The sequence below is a fragment of the Eimeria acervulina genome, genomic scaffold, assembly GCF_000499425.1.
Source record: "Eimeria acervulina Houghton genomic scaffold, Eah_scaff12, whole genome shotgun sequence".
Taxonomy (NCBI): domain Eukaryota; phylum Apicomplexa; class Conoidasida; order Eucoccidiorida; family Eimeriidae; genus Eimeria; species Eimeria acervulina.
In genome coordinates, this window is record NW_013550337.1 from 73,037 (window position 1) to 89,007 (window position 15,971).

A 15,971-nucleotide genomic window follows, 5' to 3' on the forward strand; every position below is an offset into this window, starting at 1 on the left:
GCCATTGTTTTTCACGCAGATCTCCACCAGCTGCAGGAACACCCAAACCCTAAACCCTAAACCCTAAACCCTAAACCCTAGACCCTCGACCGGAAGAAGTGTTTGGGTTTCAGCTTGGAAATCCTGCTCTCCAAACCCCACCGCCCACCCAAAGACCCTTTCACACATCTCCCCCCTCCCTCCAAACCCTAAACCCTAAACCCTAAACCCTAATTCGTACATCTAGAGCCCTGTACATTCCCTCGGGGTCTGTGCCCTGCCGGAGTTTGTTGGCTGCCTCCTGAAGAAGATAACGCGAGTTGTCTTTACTTAATGCGCATGCGTCTACACAAATCATAGCTAGAGACATATTTATCTCTAAAGAACCCCCATGATACTCAAGGCAAGACCCCAGCGCCTCAGAAAATGTAGGGGCGCCCCCAGGGGGAAACACCATCCTAAACCCTAAACCCTAAACCCTCAACCCTCAACCCTGGACCCTGAAATGGGGGATGCAATGCTCAAAGAATGCCTTCCTGAAGAAGATGACGAGCAGAAGTCGCACCGCTAACGAACCTCAAAACCTACACCCAATCAGACCCTAAACCCTAAACCCTAAACCCTTAACGCCGGACAACCACAGGATCAACAGCGATGACGAAGAGCCTCCTGAGAGGCCCCTGCGGGAGTTAATAAAACAGCAGATATGCCCAAGGGGCCCCAACAAACTCTTTCGGGGCCCCAAGGAAGGAGAAGCTCAGCTGCGTTGTCTGCGGTGCTGCAGCACAAAAAGAAAGCTAACGGCCACAAGAGGCGAAAGGAGTAGAAGAAAGAAAAAGAAATAAAGAAGAATAAAATAAACATAAAAGACAGTAGAGATGCATATAATACAAAGCAACACAAGCTTCTATACACAGCGCTCTATCTACCTCAGTCGAAGGGAGCAAACAGTGCAGCAGCAAGAGAAGATGCGGGTAAGCAAGGAGAGTAAAAAGAAAAAGATTTAAAAAAAAGAAAACATTGGTATAAATATATTTGTTTCTATTTTTATTCCCTCTTAATGTTGGTGTTGCTGCAGCACGTAGAGCTTTGCTCTTTCTTCTGCTCGCCGCAGTATTTCAGCTGTCTGTACACCTCAACCCCATGAGGGAAATTAAAGAAAAAATACTCCAAGGGCGTCGAGATCAATTATTTTAATTGTTTTATTTAAATAGAATATTTCATGACAGATATAATGATGTGTTAATCGATACTTTTTATGCAAGCTTTTGAGTTTTTGTGTAGAAGACTTCTTTTGGTGCGGGCGACGAATTCCTAGAGTGCAGCCTAGAGGTGTGCAGTTTGTTGTTTATCGTTATCTGTCCTTCGTCTTTAAATAAATATATTTTTATTATTCATAAACTCGTTTAATTGGTCTTTAGAGAAAGAGAAGAGGCTGGAGAGGTGAAGCATGCTTAACCCTAAACCCTAAACCCTAAACCCTAAACCCTAAACCCTAAGACCGCTGGCCTCGGGCAGCTCGCCACACATACATCGAGCGGCTTCCTTGTTGGGAGTGTCCTCTGTCCTGATTGGATGGGTTGAGGTTTGTATTTTATTTTTTAGCTTTATTTTACTATAGATGAATGCAGCATAAGGGTTTTAATTGTACGTACACCTGAAGTGCTGCGCCTACTTCAGCAGGCCCAGCAGGCGCGGGCGGCTGTGTCGCTCTCTCTTTCTCTCTTCTCTCTCTTCTACTTAACTCGTTGGTTTGTAGCTGTTTATTTATTTGTCTTCTTTTGGGTTTTTTCTTCGTCTTTTTATTGTTGATTTCTGGTGTACGTGTTCTTCTCGCCTGAAGCGGCTGTTTGCCGCTGCAGCAGCAGCAAGAAGAAACACCCCAGCCCAGCAGCAGCAGCAGCAGCAGCAGCACAACCAGCAGCAGCAACATCAGCAGCAGCAGCAGCACAACCACCACCACTAGCAGCAGCAGCAGCAGCAGCAAACATCACCATGGAGAGGCTTCTTCGAGGGCATGCTCGCTCTCCCTCTGCCTATAAACGAGAGGAAATATCATTTACTGAGGATGGCTGGGCGCGTGCTCCTAGCAGCGCAGCGTATGGTTACAGCACAGATGCAGCAGCAGTATATGCTTCTCCAGCAGACGCAGCAGCAGCAGCAGCAGCAGCAGCAGCAGCAGAAGAGGAGGAAGACACTGGGGAGGCTGGTGATGGGTATTTCTCTGAGGGGGAATATGCAGAAAAGGAGACAGAAGAAGAACATCTGCAGCAAGGAGACAGCGATATAAAAGACTGGGGTGCAGCAAACGGTGAGGCTGAGGTGTATGATGAGGTATACGAAGAAGGAGACGAAGAAGAGGGCGCTGATGAGTATGACTACACAGGGCTGCATGCAGATGCAGAAGAAGAAGAAGAAGCAGAAGAAGAAGAAGAAGCAGCAGAAGAAGAAGAAGATGAAGCAGCAGCAGAGGGAGATGAATACTCAGGGTATGCAGAGCCTATAGAAGAGGAAGAGTATGCATTTGATGATGAAGCAGTAGGATCTGCTGCTGCTGCTGCAGATGAAGAAGAAGAAGCAGCAGCAGCAGAAGAAGAAGAAGAGGCAATAACTGATGAGACCTCTTTAACCCCTTTTTCTCTTGAAGAGATAGAGCGTCGTGTAGAAGTACGACATGTAGAGGGTAAAGGGAGGTGCCTATACACCCGAAAGGCCCTTCAGCCTGGCGAAGTAATATTTATTGAAACACCTCTCTTAGTGGCTGTCCCCTCTATACACGAAGACTTGTGGGGTTTATTAGTGCATATTCATGAAGAGAAGGCATTGAGTCTGCCTCCTGTGTGGCACTTAGCTGCCCTCTGTTCAATATTGTTGCTGGATGAAGAAAGCTTAAGTGCATGCCTCTCTAAGTGGGTTCCTGACCCGTCAGCAGCAGCAGGAGAAGATGTTCTTCGAGTATATAGAGCAATAAAGAATAGTAATTCTTTTACAAGTCAAGATAAGCAGAAAATAAATCCTCAGCTGTATGAACACCTGCTGCAAGTTTGGCGTTTTAATAGCTTCGGTCATCATACAGAATCTCAAGGGCTTGTACTTTATAATAAAATATCAATGATGTCTCATAGCTGCAGTGCCTCAGCTTGCTGGTTTTACGGTGAAGCAGATGCATTTGTGTTGAAGGCCCGTAGGGCATTACCAGCAGAGGGAGAGATAACAATTAGTTATATAGGAGATGAAGACCTTCTTAAAAGCACCAATATCCGAAGAGATAAACTCTCGGGCTGGCTATTCACCTGCTACTGCACCAGGTGTATAGACACCTCAGACCCTGCTAGAGGCTTTCGATGCCCCACTTGCGGCACCGGCACCATGCAATTCAAGACTGAACAAGATGTACGTACACCACAATATATATAATATTATATATCATTATATATATTTATGCATATATATATATATGTATATTTATGTGTGTATGCATATATATAATATATATGTATATATTTATGTATATTATATATAGGTATGTATATATGAATGCGCCACAAGGAGACAGCTAAGTGCAGGTAGAGACACCAGAAGAGGAGGGAAAGCAAAGGAATGAGGGGACACTCTAACTGTGCTCTACTGCCACTACTATAGCGCTGTTGGGGTTTAGGGTTTAGGGTTTAGGGTTTAGGGTTTGGGGTTTGTGTGTTCAGGAGACAACTGCTAACCCATGCACTGTATGCGGTACAGTGGCGGATGCCAGCACAGTTGAGCGTTACTTAACGTTTGAAGCTGCATATGCAGAGCGTTTAGATGAAACAAACAAAGAAGATATGAAAGATGCTGAGATGGTGTACGAGCAAGCCTCTCGAGTATTCACCAGCCATTGGATTCTCTTCCAGGCAAGACTAATAAAAGCCCGAGGGTTTAGGGTTTAGGGTTTAGGGTTTAGGATAGGAGGTTTACGGGTGCTGGCGTACGGCGTGTGATGTTGAGGGTTTAGGATTCAGAGTTAAGGGTAGAAGGTTTCAAGTATAAGGGCAAAAGTCTAGGGTTTAGGGTTTAGGGTTTAGGGTTGTGCGTGGTGGCTTTCAGCTGGACACGATCTTATTTGAAGGTTACAGGGCTGCAGGAGATTATGAGTCGGCGTACGTACACCAGATGCATCGCCTTGAATACGTTACTTCGGTGAGACACATCCTCTGCTGTTGCTGCTGCTGCTGCGCTGCTGTTGCTTCGGCTGCTGCTGTTGCTTAGCGCGAGGAGTCTTCAGTTGTGTGCGTGGGGGGGCTGTACAGTAGCTTCTGCTGCTGTTGCCGCAGCAGCAGCAGCAGAAGCAGCTGCAACTCTTTTCGGTTACTCCCATTGATACTGAGTGGCAGTCGTTCATGCTGTGTGTATCTTTTTGAGGTGTACGTACTTATGTTGTACTATCTTGGTGTTTAGGGTTTAGGGTTTAGGGTTTATTTTTTTTTCCTGTTAGGTGCTGCGTCTTTGTTTAGGGTTTAGGGTTTAGGGTTTAGTGTTTATTGGGAGTATGCGTTTTCTCTCGTGTTGCGTCTGTGTTAAGGGTCTAGGGTTTAGGGTTGAATGTTTGTAATTACAACTATAATTACAATTATATATATATATATATATTATTTTTGTTTCTTTTAGGTGCTGCCTCTTCCTTCTTACTCGCTAGCATGGCTGTATGAAGAAATGGGGGATGTGCTGTGGTCGCGCATACAAGCTAAAGGCAAACCCTTTGCAGACAGTCGCTTAAGGCTTGCGGGTCGCCACTTTGAAGATGCATACAATCTGTTGTATATTCTTTGCGGCCCAGAGCATGAATACACCGCAGCAGCAGCAACAAAACGCAATGAAATCGATGAATTAATCGCCGATGTATAGACACCCCAATTCAGGCTACTACTACTATCATTCATCCCCAGGCATGCGTCTCTACTCAGCACCAAACATGCAAACGCAAGCTGCAACCAAACAAACCGCATCCAGCAGCAGCTGCAGCAGCAGCTGCTGCTGCTGCTGCAGTATCGAGGGAGGTGTGGAGGCCTGAGGAATGATGGGTTTGAGACAGCGGAGTTTTTCTTTCGGCCTCACGCACAAATCTGGAGTGAAGGGCTTTTCGCTGTATATGTGTAGTTGACTCTTTATATATATATATATATATATATATATATATTATTTATTGGCCTGTCTGTCAATCGAGTTAAGTGCAGATGATCGTTGCTCTAATTTGCAGCGTTCATTGGCTTTGGCCTCAGTTTGCTGTCTCTTTGCGTTTTGTGGTGTACGTACAACCGATTTAATTTTCACAGTCTGCCTTAATGCGCATTAGCGCTGCACTGGGGTGTATCTCCAGCACCCGATGTACATATATATAATATATAATATATATATAATATTATATATAATGTATATTATATATATTATATCCTTGTTACCGCTTGCGAACATGGGGGGTATCCTACGCTGTAGGTAGACCTCAATAAGTCAGGGTATTTGTTATGTTAGCTGCGCTGCGACTGGCCTGTCTCTTGTGGGGTTTGCTGGGGCTTCAGCTGCCGTTGCAGTGGGTCTCAACTGGTGCGAGCGAGATGAATTAAGATGTCTTTTTAGTTTATTTAATAAATATGCGCGCAGCATGCATCCGAGGGAAGGGGGGCCCGCTCAGCTGTCTGTACACCCGGCCCCTCGTCTTTAGTCTGCATTTTCCAGCAACTCCAAAATGGGGCTGCTATTTTTGCTTTTTCAACAAAACCCAAAAACAAAACTTCCAAACGCTTGCTGCAGCTGTTTGTCTCTAGGTAGCGCATTATAGAAATGCAATACACTATTATTACTATTATTATTTCTTTTACTTTCCTTTTATTATTTTTCTTATTGTTTATTACTAGTTATTTAGAGGCAATACTATTTATATATTCATTATGTGTGGGGATTAATGACGGCAGTCATTAACAACACTCCGCTAGAGTTAATGTATTGAAACAAATAAAAAGTAGAGAAGACGGGTCCGTAGTGCCAGCAGTATTAAGTCTTGTAGCATACTTGTCGTGAGAGAAAAGCAGTAAATAGCACAGGAGAAAGCATGTAAATTTCATAGATGAAAGTTTTCTTGGCGCTGATGGTGCTGCTGGTACGCGAAGCTGCAGCAGCTTCAGCAGCTGCTGCCCTCCGCCTTGCTGCTGCCGCCGCAGCTCCTATGATGAAACTCGGCAGCTGCTGCTGCTGCAGCTGCCTTTACAGGCTTATACAGTTGTTTCTGCCCCTCTTCGGTGTCTCGTTCTCCAGCTACCCTGCCGTTGAGGGGGAATTTCTTTGATTTTTTCGTCTCTTTCTAGCTGCTGCAGCCGCTGCATCTCTAAGTGCATCTGCTGCAGGTGGTATTGGAATTCCATTTGCTGCTTCAATTGTTCGGGGGTGGAGGCTTGCTGCTGGCCTTCTGCTATTTCGGTCTCTGTGAACCTGGGTTTATTTTTGTTTCTCTTGTCTGCGGTGCTCGCTCGTTTCTTCGGCTGCAGGGAGAATTGAGGAGACGACAACAAATCATTTGCGTATTGGTAGTGTGCATGCAGCAATTTGTTAATTTAAGAGTTGAGATGTTTGTACGTACCGTTGGGGTTTGTCTGCTCTTTGGTTTCCTTGCTTTTGACGGCGTTGCTCTGCTCTTTTGTGGTTTAGGGCGGCCTCTTGTGCTGCTTTTCTTCGCTCTCGTTTCTCTTTCTTCTTCGTTTATCATCTCTTCTTCCTGCAGCTCTCTGTTCGTGCCACTTTCTTCTTTCTCTTCCTGGCTGCGGAGGCGCGCGAGTTGAACGTCCAACCGCTGCAGCTTATCAAGGAAAATTGTGATTTTTTCGTCTGCCAGCTGCACATCGTGCTTCAGAAACAGCAGATCTGCTTGAGACTACACGCGAGATGAAGAGAAACAGAGAAAGGGAATAAATATAGAAAGACAAATACCCACGGCTGTGCCCTCCATTGCATTGGAGGCAACCTGACGCAACTCCTGCTGCACTCGTCGTCTGTCCGCCTTGCTCTATAGAAACACGCAAAATGAAATCCGCTAATTGCTGCAAATAAAAGGAGGCCTCAAAAGCAACAAAAAAGGAAAGAAACAAGCAAACTTATTCAGAAACGAATGTGCAACTTATGGGACACAGTTAAATCTCTACAATAAAACAAACAGATAACTGAATAAGCAACCAGCCAAACAAACAAACGAATTATGAAACAAACATGAAAAGCACAAACAAAAGGGAGGAATGCATGCGCACAAAAGTAGAAAAGGAGTCAGCTACATGCATGCGGCTACTCACCAGCGCCTATCCACTGGCAGATACATAAAAAAGATATATGTACAGGCATATTGTAAATTCAAGAAAGAAGGTGAATATTCAAAAAGGGGCGCACGCAGGCACTATTGCTGAGACGAAGCATGCAGACTGCGAGCGTTTGTTTCGTAGAAGAAACCGATATTGTGCATTTCAACACAACTTATGCATGCAATCACTCTTGTGGATTTTCAACGAAGTAAGCCTCAACAAAAGAAGAAACAAAGCCCCAAGCAGTGTGCATCGCAGCTAACACACTCACCAAAGGAAAGAAACAGAAAGCAAAACAGCAGAAAACGCAAGGATGCAACAGCCAAAAATAATAACTTATTTCTTACCTTTGTGAGTTCTTCTTGTGTTTCTGCAATTTCCCTCTCCAATTCAGAAATTGTTTTTCCTTTTATTGTGGCCATTTCAGCCAACTCGGCGCTCCTCGCCCGCCGCATTTCCGGGGAATTCAACTTTCCTAGGCAGGCCATGGCTCTTGCAAATTCCATTTTCTCTCTGAAGAGGAAAAGGGATAATAAAATAGCATTAGTTAAGACGGAACATTCTTATGGTAAGTTTGTATGATGCCCGAGGAAGACAAAGAGGAAAGAAACGTGAAAAAACAGGAAATATATACACACGTCGGTGTTGGCTCGGGGGGAAGCAAGACGATGACGGGAGCAGTGTAGAGGGTTTCTGCTGCTGCAGCAGAAAGCAGATAAATAAGCATAAGTTTTTTTTATTAAATTAAAACCGATACATCTGGCTGAAATGGCAGAGTTGCCTACCTGCTGCAGCGGCAATGATCTCTGTTCCCTGTTACAGCAAACAATACCATTCAAACATTACTTTAACATATAATGCATTTTTCTTTTCGTTTGCTTCGCACAGTTTGTTCTTCTGGGGGAGGTGGCGGCTGCACGACTGAGGCGGAATAGTCCACTCCCTAGAGAACAACAGTAACATGAACAACGCAAATGCCTTTAATGTGCAGTCAAAAGGAGGAAGAAACCAAATATTTAATTTAAGTAACTAGCAAGCCAAACGGAACCCACCTTCCGAACGTGGGATTGCGTGGCTGCCGAGAGCATCTAAAGAACAAACGATGTTATTAGTTTGCCTGCTCCATTCAAAGTAGAAAAGAAAAGTTTCTTTTTACATCAACCGCTTCCTTCAGCTTGTTGCCGAGCTTCGTCGCTGCAAATTACGGCTATCCAATGAAGCAAATAACGCATATATTCACTCATTTCAACAATTACCACTCTCCACCTCTTCATCTACAGTCTCCTGTGCAGCTTCCTGAAGGAATAAAATATGCAAATACTTCCAAAAACCTTCAAAACATCTGCAATCACTCACAACGGCGTCGAGGTCCACGGGCGGCGGTGCTGCCGCTGCTGCGGCTTCTGCGCCGCCAGCCTGTGGAGGTCCTGCAGCTGTTGCAGTACCAGCTGGAGGGGCCATTCCTAATGGAAGCCCAGGAGGGGCTCCCAAGGCGGCGGGGGCGCCTGCTATGGTCCCCAGCGCGCCCGCCAGCGCCCCCCTTGCAATATTTCCGAGAATGCCTTCTGAACGGGCCCAGAGGTAGATTCATTAAGTGAGAAAACAAAAAAGGGAGGAGAATTGGTCATTCGTTTGTACCTTTTGCCTGCACGAAATGCGGGGGAGGGAGGTTTCCCTCAATACGTCGAGACTGATCATGCTTCTCATGGGGTTCGGCGCAGGAAAGGGAACATAGGAAGAAAAACACTATAATATGTGCTCTAAAGGAGCATGGAAAGTAAAGGGAGACCATGATGAAGGAGTTTCTCTACTTGGTGGTGACTTTTCCCTTGAAATTCACAACTTGCAAAGGCGAGGCGCAGCCCAAAGTTTCAGGTGTACGGACGATGCACGCCGTGCAGGTGAAAACAGCTGAAACCGGAACTAACATCAGCTAAAATTTTTGCTGTGCTTTATATGTAATAGGCTTGTGGGCAAAACAGCGAATTGTTTGATTTCTCCTCCCATATTATTTTCATCGTTATTTGAGCAAGTGACCCGGAGGAGTGAGAGCAGTGATGTTTTTTCTCGGCGTGGCTTCGTCACAGTCCATGAAACTCAAAGCCTACATGGATTATTAATTTTTAAGACGTTACATTTATCATCTTCTTACTGTGGCTGGCAATGAGAACTGTCTTTCAATGGTCTGTTGTGGGTTTCCACTGGTTGCACTTCACTGCGAAGATGGACTTCCGTTTCGTTCTGCGTGGAGGTGCCGTTCGGGGGTAAAAACAAGTGAAAGCAGGTGAAATAAACCGAAATTACTATTTTTGTTTAATTTTCGCTGACACAAGCCAACGAGTCGGCCACCAGTACTACGCGAGTTGTTGCAGCTTCTCTACCAGTGAGCGGCAACGCCCCGCGCGAGTAGATGGTGGGTGTGCTGTGTGGTTGTCTGTTCCAATGCACCCGCCTCAACTATTTCTGTTTTTTCTCGTAGCGTTCGACTTTAAGTGAAAATAATTTCTTTTTGTAGAGTTGCGGCACTTCACAGGTTTCCCTTGAGTGATTTAGCAGACAGGTGGCTGTCACCATTCAAAACGCCACCGCGGAGGTCAACCACACCGCCGCCGCCGCAGCAGCAGCAGCATTATCAGGAGCGGTCGTGTGCTTCTCTTGTCTTCGGCATTCCTTCTTTCTTTTGCAGACATTTTATCAGCCACTATGGAGGCCGTGTCGCGGGAGAACACCCCGCGTTACATCGAGGTTGAAGGTCATGAGTCTGGCAATGGCCCACAGCACGAGGGGCCCTTCCGAGGTGATGAGCGGGGCCCTTCTGGGGACCCTGGGGCTTCTGGAGGCGGCTTTCTCTTTGCTGGACCCTCAGAGATGGGGGAGAGTACTGTGCAGCAGCCCTCTCAGGCGACTGGCGCAGCCCACGAAGCAGGAGGTCCCTCAAAGGACTCTCTTTATTTGCACGAAGATCAGCAGGCTGAGAACCCTTTAGAATCTCAGCAGCCGGTTTCTGCTAATCTAGAGCCTTTAAATGAAGAGCCCAGGGGACAGGAGGGCACTTCTTCCTCCGCGGTGTCTGCAGGGGCCCCCCCTCAAGGCCAAGCGACGGAGCCGCATTTTCAGGGCAGCAGCGAGAGACAAGAGCCTGTGAGGCCTGTCAGCGAGTCTGCTGCAGTAGCGACTACAGCAGCAGCTCGCAATACACTGAAGCGCGCAACAACTTCGATGAGGGAGGGAGTGAAGTCAGCCTCAGCACAGGTGGTGCATGCAGGCGAAAAGGTTGGGGCTGTTTGGAATAAGACCTTAGACAGTGCAATGTGGGTGTGTGCTGCATGTGGGGCCCTAGCCATATTGTTAATAGCGCTGTCTCTAGCTCTTCGAACTTGGAGGCATCAACACCTTCCCTACACTGACGGCAACGGGGAGAACATCGCTCGTGTAGAGCTGGGGCTTAGGTCCCTGCAGCGCATTCAAACTCTGCATAGAAAAGATAGTGCAGGCACAATCATTATCTATGACCCTCCCCTTCTCTATCAAGACGCCATAGAAAGCGCCTACTGCGTCCCAGATGAAGACGGCAACAGAGGCCGCATAGAGGAGCCCCCTCAAGAAACTGCAGCAAACAAACCTAATGAAGACAGCAGCAACGCACAAGAAGAAAATGAACAAAGCGAAACGCCACCACCAACAGAGGAACGGCCACAAGAAGAAGAACCCGAACTGTCTGGGCAGGTAGAGCCAACTCTGCCGGAGCAGCTGCAGCAACAGCTACAGCAGCAACTGGAGCAGCTGCAAGAAGACGACCGCGGTGTGGGTTCAGCAGCAGGAGAAGCAGCAACAGGCCTCGCATCAGCAGAAGATGCACCAGCAACAGCAGTAGGAGGAGGCTCTTCGTTCCTCTCTCGTCGCCTTCAGGCTTCTTCTTCACTGAGCCCCGCAAAGAGAAGGGGCCCCCTAGCAAACCCTCCCCCTTTCAGCGTGACTCTTGGAAGAAACCCGGGGGCCCCCGGGTCACTGACACAGCGATATGCGGAGATGCGAGAGGATTTGCTGGGGCCCACTTTGTTTGATTTACACTGCAAGGACTTAGAGAGATTTAAGAAGAGCGGGGCTTTATTCGGGCGTATGGCGGTTGCTTATTTGGTGTTTGCAGGTGTAGGCATGGCTGCTGCTGCTGCTTCTTTGCTGCTGACGTCTGTAGGCACAGCTTGGGCTCAGCGCATGCAAGACCTCCCTGTGAATTTGATAGGAACGGTGGCCTGGCTGGTGGCTCTGGTGCTGCAGTTATGCGGGTTGGCGTCTTGGGGTGTAGGGACGGATGTTGCTGCATGCGTAACAAGCTCGGGTGGGGCTGCAGTCTGTACGTTAGGGAGTGCTGCTGCTCTCGCAATTGGCTCTCTCGTCTTAACTCTCATTGCTACTCTTTCTTATTGCCTTTTCTTCACTCACAAATTCATTAGGGATCTCGGGCTGGAGAAACAGCGAGAAAACAAACGCGCCGAAATGCAAGAGGCAGAACAACAACAGAATCAACCAGAGATTAAAAATATTAATAAAACACAAACAGAAGAAGATCTACACCCAGCATTCCTAGCGCCGCAAACGCAGAGTCTAGGCGGGGGGCCCCAGCCCAAGCAAACTCCTGACAGCTCCTTGGGGGCCCCAGCCATCGGGGGGCCCCACACCAATTCTATGGGGGGCCCCCACCTCGCTGTTCTGGGCGAAAGTGAAACTCCTATAAGGTCTATTACTGAAGGCTCTCAGGCACTCCGACACTAGAGGGTGCCCTCTATAAAAGTCGTCTGTTTCTATGGCTAATCCTTTCTGTATAAACTCAGCAGTAAACTTCTCTACCCTCTCTACTCCTGCATGCATGCGCCTGCATGCAGGCTAACAGGGGTTCAAACCTCAGAAATAAAGAGGAGGGGGAGAAACAGCAATAACAACAAAGGGATGGCCCCATCGGCCTCGCTGCATGCAGCGCCCTAATTTTTTTTTAAAAGATGAATTAGGGGGTGGGGTTGCTGCTAGTAACACATTCTACTCTATGGGTGGGGCCCCACTAGGGTTTGGGGTTTAGGCCGCTTCACACAGAGACAGACAGAAATTGCTGCTCTGGGCAGTGCAAGAAGGACAGAGCCGGAGAGACTCCAGGCCTCAACAGCTAGCTAGCCAGCTACCCAGCTAGCTAACTAGCTAGCTGTGGGTCTGGCTAGCTAGCCAAGCAAGGGCTAGGGGTATAGCTGTAGTCTCAAGCGAGCCCTGCGCCTTAAGCAGCAGTGCCGAGTGCAGGCCGCTGCCACAGAGTCTAAGGCAACTAAGCTCTCGCATCAGGGAATCAGCTAGCTAGCTAGCTAGCCAGACATCTAGCTAGCTAGTTAGCTAGCCACCTAGCTATTCAACTAGCTAGCTCGTACCCCAGGCAGCTAGCTAGCTGCGAGCAAAGGGGAATTCCCCTGAGAAACATGAGTAGCCTCTATATAGGCGCAATCAAGTTACTTCAGTCGATGGGCGGCTAGCTAGCTAGCCAAACGGTCGGCTAGTTGGAGGGCTAGCTAGCTAGCTAGTTGGCCAGCAAGCTAGCTAGCCAGGCAGGTAACTAGCTAGTTAGAGAACTAGCTAGCTAGCTAGCTAGCGGGCGCTGCTGCGCTGGCGCGAGGAGCCGCTGGCGGAGCCCCTGCGGCCCCTAGATTCCTCCGAGGGCCTTCTCTGGGTTTCCTTAGGTCTCCTCTCCCTCTCCCTCTCTCTCTCCCTGTCCCTGTCTCTGTCTCTATCTCTATCTCTATCTCTGTCTCTGTCTCTGTCTCTCTCCCTCTCTCTGTCTCTGTCTCTGTCTCTGTCTCTGCCTCGCTCCATTCGAGTTCTATCACCCCGTGGGGGCCTGCTGTGTGCAGTTGATGGGGGCCCCTCGGGGGCCCCCCTGCGCGAGGGGCCCTCTGGAGATCGTTCGGCATCCCAGACCCTTCTGCTGGGTCTGCTGCTCTTCTCCTCACGGGGGGGCCCCAGGGGGGGCCCCCTGGAGCTAAAGTCGCCAGAAGGGGCCGTAGAGGAGGCCCTGCGATCTCCTCTGCTTCCTGAGGGGCTTGCACGGGATGCGTAGCTTCTTTCCGGGCTGCGAAACACAAACCCTAAACCCTAAACCCTAAACCCTAAGAGCCGAAAGAACCCTGTGTTCTGGCCTTTTATAGAAGAAATATATATCGAGCTGATTGGGGTTCCGCCTTGCGTTTACTTCCTAGGGTTTAGGGTTTACCCACAAGGGTTTAGGGTTGCAAAACCCTAGAGTTTAGGGTTTAGGGTTTTGAGTTCTAGGGTTTAGGGTTTGGAACCTACTGAGAAGGCCTAGTAAGCTTCGTTGATTTAAGTTTGGTCTCGAGGTCCGCCACCTGCAGCTTCAAAGAGTCTCGCTCCGCCTTCACCTCCTGAGCACAAACCCTAAACCCTAAACCCTAAACCCTAAACCCCAGGGAGCGAGGCAGAGGCCGTTCTTGCGGTCTACGCGCCGCGAAGTCTTGCAGGTGAAGCAACCCTAAAGCTCGCCTAAACCCTTAAGTCGAAACCCCTAAACCCTAAACCCTAAACCCTCGCCACATACGCTGAATTGAACGAAAACTGTTTGCAGTTGCTGCGACAAATCCTCATTATCCGCATCGAGGTCGGCATTCAGCTCCCGGAGTTGCCTGCAGCAGCAGCAGCAGCAGCAACAGCAGCAGCAACAGCAGGAGTATATCAGCAACAGGATATACAGCAGCAGCAGCACCAAGAGCAGCAGCAGGGCATGCGTGTTTGTTTGTGTGTGTGTTGTTTGCAGCGGCGGGTGTAACGAAGAAAGGGTTTAGGGTTTAGGGTTTGTAGGCACCTTAATTCTTTCTGTAGGAAGACAATATGTTTCTTAAGGGCCCCAAGCTGCACAGTAGCAGAAGATAAAGATCCTTCAGTCAGGGCCCTCCCTAACTCTGTATTTTCTTGCTGCAGGGTTTTGCATTTCGTTATAAGCCGCTGCCCAGTTACGCTGCACAGACACCCCACAAACAAACAACGATTTAGGGTTTAGGGTTTAGGGTTTGCGGAGGAGGCAGCAGACGGCTTAAGCACCGACAAGCGTTGACTTCTCTCTGGAATTTAGGGTTTGAGTGGAGGGTTTAGGGTTTGGGGAGTTAGGGTTTAGGGTTTAGGATTTATTCAGGGTTTTGCAGGTTGAGAAGAGAGGTAAGAGCCTTCACAAGTACAAAGGTGCTTCTAGGGTTTAGGGTTTACGTGCTGCGTATTAGGGTTTAGGGTTTTCATTTGCTGCAGCTTCTGCATGCACTGCAGCTGCAGCTGCTCCCGCTGCAGCAGCAGCTGCTGCTCCTGCTGCTGCACCAGCGGCTGCTCACCTCTGCCCAGAAAACTGCTGCGCTGTCTGTGTTTCTTTCGCTCTTTCAAGGGCCCCCTCAGCCTCTGCAAGTCTTTTTCTTAATGTCTTTATCTCCAATAAAGTAGCGGGGTCAATAGCTAATCCCCTAAGAAAGGGGCCCCCTGAGGGGCCCCCTGAGGGGCCTCCAGAGGGGACCCCAGAGGGGCCCCCAGAGGGGCCCCCCTGAGCTGCAGCCCCCGAGGGGCCCCCCTGAGCAGCAACCCCAGTGGGGCCCCACTGGGGGCCCCCAGGGGGGGCCCCTTCTTCTTCTCCTATATCTTTATTAGCTGGGTCGCCTATAAGGGAGACAAAAGGGGCCCCCCAGCACTGCGCCTTTGAAAGAGACCGCTCGAGGGAAGATATTAATGAGAGATGTAGATACTCTCGGCGCTGCAGCAGACGCAAACCCTAAACCCTAAACCCTAAACCCTAAACCCTAGCGACACGGGCACAGGTATAGGCAAACGCACCCACGGGGGAATGAAGGGCAGAGACAAATACATATGCAAGAAAAGAGGCCCCTAAAAGCAACTGAGACCTATCAAGGCCTATAATAGTAGGTTTCTAAGGGTTTAGGGTTTAGGGTTTACAGCTGAGGGTCTAGGGTTTAGGGTTTAGGGTTTGGGGTTTACCTTGAATTCAGCGATAACTTGCAGGAGCTGCTGGACGCGCTCGCCGTCCTCTGGGCGTTCATTTTCCACCTCCATGGGGCACCAAAAAACCCTAAACCCTAAACCCTAAACCCTAAACCCTAAACCCTTGCCCTGGCCGAGAAGCAGGGGCCATGCGGTTCCCGCACCTTGAGGCTGCCACCTAAACAAACACGGAACCCCAAACCCTAAACCCTAAACCCTAAACCCTAAGCCTCTCACCAAAACAAAAGAAAAATGCGAGAAAAGCGCGGCGCCCAAGTTCTAAGCGGGACCCTAAACCCTAAACCCTAAACCCTAAACCCTAAACCGCTGAACAGCCCCGTCCCCCGGGGGCCCTCACCACGATGTAGCGGGGCCCCATTCTGCTGCAAAGTAAATCGAGATTCTTTCACCTTCCAGCTATTAGAAATAAACCCTAAACCCTAAACCCTAAACCCTAAACCCTCAACGCTCTCTCTGCCAGCGGAAGACAGACCTCCGGCAGCCATGGGCCAGAGAGGCCCCACAGCAATCTATAAATCCTGCATACTAGTCTCTAAACCCTAAACCCTAAACCCTAAACCCTTAACCATAGCCTGATAAACCCTCTCACAAACCCCAGGCCTTGAGGGCAGAGGGGAATCTCCTTCTGTC

At 48.7% G+C, this 15,971-nt stretch overlaps 5 protein-coding genes across 5 annotated transcripts in view; 2 read left to right on the top strand and 3 right to left on the bottom strand.

Moving 5' to 3' along the window:
- The window catches only part of EAH_00003430 (hypothetical protein, conserved), a gene marked incomplete at both ends in the record, with an annotated part of 4,892 nt that extends 4,543 nt beyond the window's left edge, over positions 1 to 349 (bottom strand). The window contains 2 exons of the mRNA XM_013397481.1: positions 1 to 30; positions 221 to 349. The exon at positions 1 to 30 is cut by the window's left edge and continues 63 nt beyond it. Of these exons, the coding sequence (XP_013252935.1) occupies positions 1 to 30; positions 221 to 349 (159 nt within the window). The remainder of the gene's footprint in view (positions 31 to 220) is intronic.
- Positions 350 to 1,974: 1,625 nt separating this feature from the next.
- Positions 1,975 to 4,536, top strand: EAH_00003440 (hypothetical protein, conserved; the record flags this gene model as incomplete). The annotated part of the gene is made up of 4 exons (XM_013397482.1): positions 1,975 to 2,934; positions 3,681 to 3,869; positions 4,063 to 4,155; positions 4,504 to 4,536. The coding sequence occupies 4 exons, from the start codon at positions 1,975 to 1,977 to the stop codon at positions 4,534 to 4,536; spliced, it is 1,275 nt and encodes a 424-aa protein (XP_013252936.1).
- Positions 4,537 to 6,221: 1,685 nt separating this feature from the next.
- EAH_00003450 (tropomyosin 1 alpha chain, putative) lies at positions 6,222 to 7,801 on the bottom strand (the record flags this gene model as incomplete). The annotated part of the gene is made up of 4 exons (XM_013397483.1): positions 6,222 to 6,488; positions 6,587 to 6,877; positions 6,938 to 7,009; positions 7,643 to 7,801. The coding sequence occupies 4 exons, from the start codon at positions 7,799 to 7,801 to the stop codon at positions 6,222 to 6,224; spliced, it is 789 nt and encodes a 262-aa protein (XP_013252937.1).
- A 2,197-nt stretch (positions 7,802 to 9,998) lies between these two features.
- EAH_00003460 (hypothetical protein, conserved) lies at positions 9,999 to 12,068 on the top strand (the record flags this gene model as incomplete). The annotated part of the gene is made up of 1 exon (XM_013397484.1): positions 9,999 to 12,068. One exon carries the CDS (start codon positions 9,999 to 10,001, stop codon positions 12,066 to 12,068), a length of 2,070 nt encoding a protein of 689 aa, XP_013252938.1.
- An 852-nt stretch (positions 12,069 to 12,920) lies between these two features.
- EAH_00003470 (hypothetical protein, conserved) lies at positions 12,921 to 15,910 on the bottom strand (the record flags this gene model as incomplete). The annotated part of the gene is made up of 8 exons (XM_013397485.1): positions 12,921 to 13,401; positions 13,623 to 13,711; positions 13,885 to 13,969; positions 14,149 to 14,301; positions 14,666 to 15,075; positions 15,318 to 15,408; positions 15,679 to 15,737; positions 15,908 to 15,910. 8 exons carry the CDS (start codon positions 15,908 to 15,910, stop codon positions 12,921 to 12,923), a joined length of 1,371 nt encoding a protein of 456 aa, XP_013252939.1.
- Positions 15,911 to 15,971: the final 61 nt, after the last annotated feature.